Here is an 8,395-nt window from a genome sequence, read left to right as displayed (position 1 = left end):
GTCGCCAAGGGCGGCTCAGAACATTCTATCGCGGTTCATTGGCAGTCGATATACGATCCTGTCTCCAGATAGCCGGGTGCATTGGTACCAGTTGTCGTGGAATCACGCAAGCCAATGGATCCAATCGCTTCGCTAAATAATGCATGGCATTCTGCTGGTTGTGCATACGGTGTGAAACATCATGCCACCCCACGCCGGTTGAGCCCAATCAACACAGTGGGCGGAGGAGTGCGTCAGTCTCAAGCGGGAAGCTGCCTGCAGGTCTGTAGGGCACAATCCCGGAGACGCAACAATTATAAAGTCGCTCGACGGCGCCACTTTCTCATTCCTCCCATATTGCATCTTTGGCGTTTTGTCTCAACATTGTCCCTCACTCTTAGTTGTCATGGATGGCGACGCGTTTGAACTGGGTAATCTCAAAAAGGAGGATGAAGCCCGTTGCGACTCAGAGACGCGAAATAAAATTCACGAGCTGAAGAAAACGTGAGGAACAAGCCTTCAATCTGAGCGAACCTCGTCTGAAGAATCACTAGGCATATCTACTGGACTGGGTTTACTCCAGCGGAGTGGAACAACGATAGGCTGGTCAAAGATGCGCAGCTTGGGCAAATGGTGCTTCTTGATCTAGAGGACATTGATACGTCGCAGAAGCTGGCCGATAAGCGCGGGTGGATCCATATACCTGCCGATGATAGAGACCTGGCTCAAGTCATGCCCACGTTGATTTGGCATCCTACTGGATATTTACTGACGTGGATGTTACAGGCATGTATCCAAACCTTGACCAGCGAACATGACGCAAGATCGGTACGTGAATCATGGAATCGTCAGCTTCGTCTTCGGTCCACGAGACGTGGCCTCGACACTGCTGAACCAGCACATTCTTGGAGTATGCATCAATCAGTGGGAAGAAAAGGAATTGTGGAGATATTCGTATGTCTGCCCATTATCTCTTTCGAATCACGATGGCTTTGCATGATTAACGAACCTAGACTGATCGCAGAAACGCAGACTTCGTATTTGTACATGGATCCATGGTCTGAGAATCTGCCCTCGGGTGTCAATCAGGTGGTGAATAGATGGACGGAGAATCTAGGAGCTGGAGACCCTCGAACAGTTGAGACCCGTCTTTATCTGACGATCAACCAACTCTGCATCTGGATTGTGGATGAGGGTACGTGTGCCCTTTGCTACGCCCCAAAACGACCGCAAACGTCTTGTTAAACTAATTGTCAGCAACAATCATCACTTGCTGTCCGAATAACGAACCTAAGCCTAGTAATCAAAGCATACTACGGCACTTTTTCATGGATATGATGTCCCCGATCACATCACTATCGGACACAGCCTTTTTTAACAATATACCTGAGTTGGCTTACTTTATAGCCAATTATGCTGTTACTGCCATCTTCCAATTAAACACGAGTGGACATCTCGACATGTTGGTAGTCTTTCGAAGGGCAATAGAAAACACTGTAGGTTATTTCAAAACCTGAGGATATGCGACAAGCCTTGGTATGCTAACTGGACACTTTTGTAGACTACTCGTCATGAGGCACTGCTTGACTCGATGATGATAAATCAAACGCCGGGTGGACTGTCTGGGGAGGGAACTGAAGAGCTTCAGTTGGGAGCCACACTTGCAGAGGTCATCGACGAATTGAACATCGTCAAGCGTCTGCTCGATCAGCAATATGGGATTCTTCGAGATGCGCTCGATCCCTTTCGACACGGAGCACCCTGTCACTTATACTCTGAGATGAAGTCGGGCAAAGCCCAGGTTGAAGCGCTGCTTTCCGATGGGGAGCGATTGCATCAGAAGGTATGCCAACAACACTAAAGCCTGTTACTTCACCGGCACGAGCACCATATGTATTGAGGACTTGCTCAATAACTTATAAGAATAGATACTCCAACTGCTAGACCTCAAGCGACAGGCGGCGAGTCTCAGGGAAGCTCGCGCGGCTACTCAGCAAGGAAGAGCCGTCATGCTCTTTACAATCATTACGACCATTTTTGTTTGTTGAAGTTCAATATCCTCATAATTGGTTTTGCTAACTACGATAGCTCCCTCTCTCGTTCTTTGTGTCGTACTTCAGCCAAAACGTGTCAGAGCTCACCGGCGACCCTCAAAATCCAACCTCAGGGCAAGTCTGGAAGATAGCAGGTAAGCTTTTCCCTTCAATGGACAATTTTGCCCAAAAAGTCATTTACGCATACTAAGAAGTTTCGTCACAAGCACCGATATCTGTGGTGGTCATCGTGGGCTCACTGGCCGTTGCCTTCTTCATCATGTACCCTAACTACGTCAAACCATGCTTGCGCCGCTTGAAGATCAGCAAACCCAATCCAGTGTGATCGATTGGTCCATCGGTTTGACTCATCTTGGAACCTTATCTGGAAGGAAATATTTTCAGAGTCTATTTGCCGCTGCCAGATGGGAGTTGATGAAGTATGGAGTCTTTCAGTTCTGAATGAGATTTGGAGTCATTTTATTTTATCCGCGATGTAACTTCGGCTCCATGTACTTGACGTTGCATTCCGCCCTTCTTTAACGTCGCCTATTATCAGTCGTAGATGCTTTGTTATATCAAGGTTCTTCCTCAGACTTCGTGTCTATCCTTTTAACGCTTGCAAATCTCACAGTGAGTGTAAAATGGAAAGGATTGTCCCCACATGTTGGGCATCACTTCGATATGGTCTGAGTAGAGGCAGGCACGGATATGGGACCGTGGCCGGATCGCCATTATGTATCGTAGCAACGACTTAGGCAGTGGCAGAGACTGAGAGGTCGAGAGTAATGAGAAAGGCGACGACAACAGCAGCAGCCAAACAGCAACAAATATGCCTCAAAAATCTTGAATGCGCAAAAGGAGTAAAAGATTCTGCACAACATTATGAGAGCAGTCGGTCTCTTAGGTGGCGCCAGACATCAAAAACAACTTCCCGCCCCACTCTATCCCGCAGACCACGGCCCCACTTCACTCCCGACCCGGCCGGTCTTCCCCATCCCCAGCGCTCCCATCCCCTCTCATAACCAAACACCTCAAACCCCAAATAACCTCAATAAAGAGCCAGCTCACATGTCTCACCCAAGCCGCCATCGCTCGTTGGCAAACCCAGCCTAGCCGTATCTTCCCCCTCCCCCAACCCTTCAACCTAACAAACAAGTCCGGCCCTCTGGCACTCCAAACCAACCAATCAGCCCCACCCACGTCAAAACCGACCAACCTAGCCTTAGCCTTCCCATTAGACCTGCACACATGGACCACCTAGAGACTCTAACAATCGAGATCACGATGCGACTCTACTGTCTCAGTTGAGCATGTTCTCGACCTGACCGGCCCATCACGATCTCGTCGGGTTCGAGGTGTTGTTGGGGTACACATCGTTTGTGGGTGTGAAGCGGGCGGGGATGGGTGGGTCGGTAAGGCTGACGTGTTTGTCTGTCTACGGGATCTGTGGGGGGAAAGAGGGGGGATTCTTCAACGGACTTCGTGTTTTATCTGACCTGTCACACTTGGTTCACGTCCAATTGAGGAGAAGGTAGAATCACATCACGTTACCAGTCTGAAAAGTGGTAGTGTCGAGCAATGGCAGTTCTTTTTGTCTTCCCATGCTACCCTAACTAATCAAGCCAAATCAGGCCAGGCGCTATTTAATTGTAACCGCGTCAACTCTTCCCAACGCCCAGTGTATGAACCAGTGCCGTGTTCGTAACACGCGAACGAGTCGATGCTTCAATCTCAAGACTCAGTTGCTGAACTTTTATGAATCCCAAAACCATTGTCCCCAAGCGACTGTCCGACACCCCCATCGCTGCAGCACGGTAAAGACCAGCGCAACCGATTGAAGCGGACGGCAGAGGCTAGCCCCGGAACGTTGGAGGCGGCGCTGAATCACGCGCTTGCTCAACGAGGACGTTCCCTGTCCCACGCCGGGGCCTTTCCATCCCATGACCAAAACACATATCCCATGTCCTTCTAGACCCACTCCGTCGTTTGCTGGAGGTCTCTTGGTTCGGCCGCGAACAAGAAAGCAATCTCAGCAAGGAAAAATAGAAACACAAATATTCAATGTCGATAAATCAGTCGCTGGTGGAGGTCGAGAATGAAGGCGCGAGCGATTATGCATTAAAGGAACTCCTTGTATGCCGTTCGTTCCTATGTACCATCCGGAAAGAATAGTCGTTTCCCTCGACGCTGCGTTGAGCTCATCAGGTATGGGCAACGAAGGACTGAAATGCAAGGCTGTTTCTCCGTTTGACTCCGAAATCCCTATTCGTATGCTTGGATTGTAGTCAAATCGGTTTGAGAGCCGAGGACTGCGATAACTCTTTGAACGCCCCGCGATGCCGTGGCCGTGCGCGGCCGGTAGAGTTGAAATGCCCTGAACGCCGATGACCGAAAGATGAGCTCAAAAAATTGGATCGAAAAACATTTCGAGAAACGTCAAATGACATGTCCGTCGTGAAGGTGCGACGGTGATGTGAGAGTGCGCGCAAGGCTGCTATTAACCCCTAATTGCTGTCGCAGCATGAGTCTCGGTGTTGAACGGAAAGCGCTCCTGCAGCTGCTGGGCGTACGGATAATCATTCGGCGACGTACCGGCGAAAGGAAAGCCACCCACTGAGGCGACCGGAGAGGCCGACCTCATGGTCGCTGGGGCGGAAGCCTGACTCGGACGCTGGTTCGCAGTTCGTTCTGGATGGGGTTGGCTGAGTGGGGAGGCGGCCGGAGATGAGCCATAGGGTCCCAATTGCTGAAAATAAGGGTTGGGATCCCGAAGGTGGAATGCGTGGTGCTGGGCGGGGCCGGCATGCTGAGCGTGGTGGGCCATGCTGGGGCTGCCATTCGAGCTCGAGCTGGTGCTGTTGGATCCTCGGGTAGCGAAACCATCGTCAGCCCCGTCAAACTTCCCGCTCTTAAGGGTGCCGTCAGTGATCTGAGGGCTGGACTGCTTGGAGCCGAACTGTTGAGAGCCAAAGTCAGTACATGCTTTTCGGGCTGAGATTGGGCGAGCGTTGATGAGAGTGATGATGAGAGTCGATGAAAGGGTCGTGCATCTGTGATTGTTGACCAGGAGTACGTACAAAGCAGTATTTGTTGACCAATTCCTCGTACGAGGACGAAGCGATCATGGCGTTGGGGGAGTCGTGGCCAGAAGCGGTCGGCAGGACGGGCTTGACAGCAGGGGCGGTGGAGGTGGCGGTCGGGTTCGGGACTGGCCTGTGCTGTTGGGGTTGCTGGGCGGGGACCTGGATCTTGCGATGGCTCTTCATATAGAGACCATCGGCATTGCGATCCTTGCCAACGTTGTCCTTTGCAGCCTGGACCGCAGCAGAGAGAGAGGCACCAAAGTCGTAGCGGTTGGCAAAAGCTTGTCCGCTGGGCGCTGACAGACGGCTCGAGAGGTTATCGCTAGCCAGGCTGCCAGTGGACTTGTTACTCTTGAGGCGAAGGCCAGCATTGGGGCCTGACTCGCCCAGGTACTCGTGGATGGGCTGGTCGAAGTGGATCTTGCCCTGCTCGCCAAAGTCGTCGAAGCCGACGGGCATAGACTTGGGGCGAGGATTGGACGAGGGGCTCGCACGACGGTTGCTGCGGGGAAGCGCAGGTCGGCTGGCGGCGCCCTGGAGTCCACGCTTGCCGTTCTGGGGCAGGTACTTCTTGCGGAAGTCAACTTGGAAGTTGGTGCCGTTGTTGCTGTCCCAGAACTCTTGGCCGTTCACGTTGTACCGAATGCAGAAAAACAGTGTCTTGCTCTCGAGGTTAGCCAGGTCGGACAGCTTGATGGAGAACTGAAAGCGGTCGTGAGAGACACCGCTCTCTTGAGGGCGGATCTCGTGGGAGTACTCGGCGCCGACTTCTGAGGTAGTCTTCCAGTAGTCGAGGGTAAATCTGCAAGTGACAGACTTCTGGAATGCCAGGTTGGCCACGCAGACGGAACCCAGCAAGCTCTTCTGGTCGCTGGATAGCCACACCCTCTCGAGGCGGACAGGCAGCGACTTTCTGATAGGAGTATCGGCAGGGTGGTTCGCCGCCACGATCTCCCACTCGAATGGCGGAGATCGGGAGGCAGGGCGCTGCTCATCGCCGGGGAAGGGATACTCGGTGTCACTGTCGTAGGCGTCAACAGGCGAAGAACCGGCGCTGACAGCAAGCGGTCTGTCGACCTGGAGGAAGTGGCGGACATGTTCGAGGTGGGAGTCGAAGTGGACCGCCTTGGAGAATGTCGGAGTGCCAGGCATGCTGGAGGGTCTGCGGCGGGAGGGCGGCCTAAGAGCGGGGCGGACAAGCTCGCCTGACTTCTTCCGCACCATCTGTGGCTTTCTGGGTGCCTCCTCGTCGGACTCCTCCTCAGAACCGGTCAGGGACGCATCGGCAGACTTCATGACAATCTTAGGCTCAGTGCTCGATCTGGAGTGGCCCACCCGACGGCCGACAGTCTTGGCGAGAGCGTCGAGAGCACCGGTGCTAAAGCTGTGTGAGATGCCCTCGTTGGTAACGAGTGCTAATGTCGGTTGTTGTTGTTGGTGTTGCTCGGGCTTCGGGCTGGGAGATGCCTCCCGGTGGACTGGAATCTGGCTAATGGCGTCCTTAAGCTCCTTGAGGTTTTCGATCTGTCTCCCGCGCTGTGCACCATCCTCCTCTTCGCTGCCAGAGTCCGGCGGGGAGATGATAGCTCCCTTAGGCATACCTCGCTCATCCGTCAGTGGCGGCGGTGATTGTCTCACGCTGCTGCTCGTTGCCATACCCTTGAGATCGTCCGACGTGCCCGGAGGAGTGGGCTGGTTGGGGGTGCCATTCGGTGCGCCCGTCGCGGCGGATGGTGTCCTCCTGTGTTTTGTGAGGTACGATGCTGACCTCGGTAGTGATGGTCTAGGGCTGGACTGGAATGACGAGCGGCGGCTCACGTCGGGCGAGGACGGTGCTGAGCTTGCTGGCGAGCGATGGGAGGGCGGTGTGTAAGGCATTGTAGATGCCGGTTATGTGATGGAGGAAGAGATATAGATTGTTGATGTCGTGCACCCGGCACGTAGGGGTGTGGCGGCTCGGGGGATGAGGTTGAAAAATGCAAACTGGTATCAATTCATGCGATTAGGACGGAGGAGGGAGCGGCCGAGGACGAGGTGCGGTATCAGGATTAGGATCTGTAGGATTGGAAGGTTCTCGTCAGCCCGGTCGCGGCCATGGAGTATGGAATTATCAAGTCGAGTAAGGAAATCGGAGCGAGTGCATTGGCTCTGGTCGAGTTGGAGTAGGTGGTTGAGAATAGGGAAAAGAGACAAGGACAAGGGAAAAAAAAAAGAAGAAGGCGCTGAGGCAGTAGGTGCGTCGAGGTAAGACTACGAGAAAAAAAGTGCAGAGATAGGAAACGATTGAGATGGAGGTGCAAAGGAAATCAAGGCAGTGATGACGATGGGTGTTTCTTGTGTTCTTTTTTTTTTGCTTTTTTTTTGGTGTTTTTCTGCGTCGTGGTTGACCACTTACATGGATGGAGAAGAAGTCGAGGGAAGGGACGTGGGCGAGCAAGAGTTTTTGCACTGGCAATATTCCAGCAACAGATGCACAGAACTCTTGTTTGGCGACGAGGAATGTCGGTAGCTGGGGAGGAGGGTCCCGTGGAGGAAGCCGTCAAGGCAAGAGGAATGCAATGACGAGCGTGGGAGGCGGTCGAGGTGTCTCGTAGAAGGGGCCGATGGAGGGCGAGACGGCTGCGGATCGGGTGGGTAGAGGACCTTCGTGGGTTTCTCTGGATTTTTCGTGGGGCGAAACGGGGAAGGCAGAGGAGACCAGCAATGTTGGGGGCGTATTGCTGTCGAGGGTCAATCCTGCAATGCCGTGTTGTGTCTTTCGATCTTTCGTTTCTTCTTTCTTGTTCGTTCCTGCGTGTTCTTCTCGAGTCGTCAGGAGAGGATTGGGTGGTGGAGGTGTTGGACGACGAGTTATCGACTTTGGTGTCTGGAGCACACAAAGGTTAGAGAGAAGGCGAAGCTGGTGGGCGGCTCCGGAGGGGACGGAGTGGTTTTGAATGGCAGCAGTCCCGAGCACCGCGACCGCACGCAGCAGGGAAAAAAAAGCTATCAGGCAGTTTCTCACACTAGCGTGCGGCCCCCCAGCAGGTGCCTCGTCTCTCTCTCTTTCGCTGAGAGAGTGTGTGTCTGTCTCGCTCGCTTTCTCCAGGCCCCAAGCCCCCCAGGCCTTGACTGGGGGGCTGTTCCCAGGCGGCGGGAGTCGCAGTAGCACGTACCTGATGGTCAGGAGCACCCCTGCAAGTGCGAAAGACGGCGAAGGACAAGGATGGGGCGAGTGTGGGCGAGGATGGCGGCAGCAGTCGACGAGAGCGAGGACTTGGAGGGGGGTGTGAGAAAAGAAAGGCAGAGGCAAAAACG

The 8,395-nt window shown here is 53.6% G+C and overlaps 2 protein-coding genes across 2 annotated transcripts; one reads left to right on the top strand and one right to left on the bottom strand.

Annotated features, from left to right (window-relative positions):
• Positions 1-1,540: 1,540 nt before the first annotated feature.
• GCG54_00007668 (uncharacterized protein) lies at positions 1,541-2,358 on the top strand (the record flags this gene model as incomplete). The annotated part of the gene is made up of 4 exons (XM_045407646.1): positions 1,541-1,822; positions 1,908-2,018; positions 2,068-2,167; positions 2,228-2,358. Coding segments are annotated over 4 exons (624 nt in total), but the record flags the coding sequence as incomplete, so codon positions are not given.
• A 2,154-nt stretch (positions 2,359-4,512) lies between these two features.
• On the bottom strand, positions 4,513-6,976 carry GCG54_00007667 (Protein phosphatase 1 regulatory subunit 3B; the record flags this gene model as incomplete). Its single annotated transcript, XM_045407645.1, has 2 exons — positions 4,513-4,971; positions 5,093-6,976. The coding sequence occupies 2 exons, from the start codon at positions 6,974-6,976 to the stop codon at positions 4,513-4,515; spliced, it is 2,343 nt and encodes a 780-aa protein (XP_045267090.1).
• Positions 6,977-8,395: the final 1,419 nt, after the last annotated feature.

This window comes from Colletotrichum gloeosporioides, assembly GCF_011800055.1.
Source record: "Colletotrichum gloeosporioides strain Lc1 chromosome Unknown consensus_27, whole genome shotgun sequence".
NCBI lineage: Eukaryota > Fungi > Ascomycota > Sordariomycetes > Glomerellales > Glomerellaceae > Colletotrichum > Colletotrichum gloeosporioides.
Note: the sequence above shows the minus strand (reverse complement) of the source record. Positions and strands in the feature narration are given on the sequence as shown.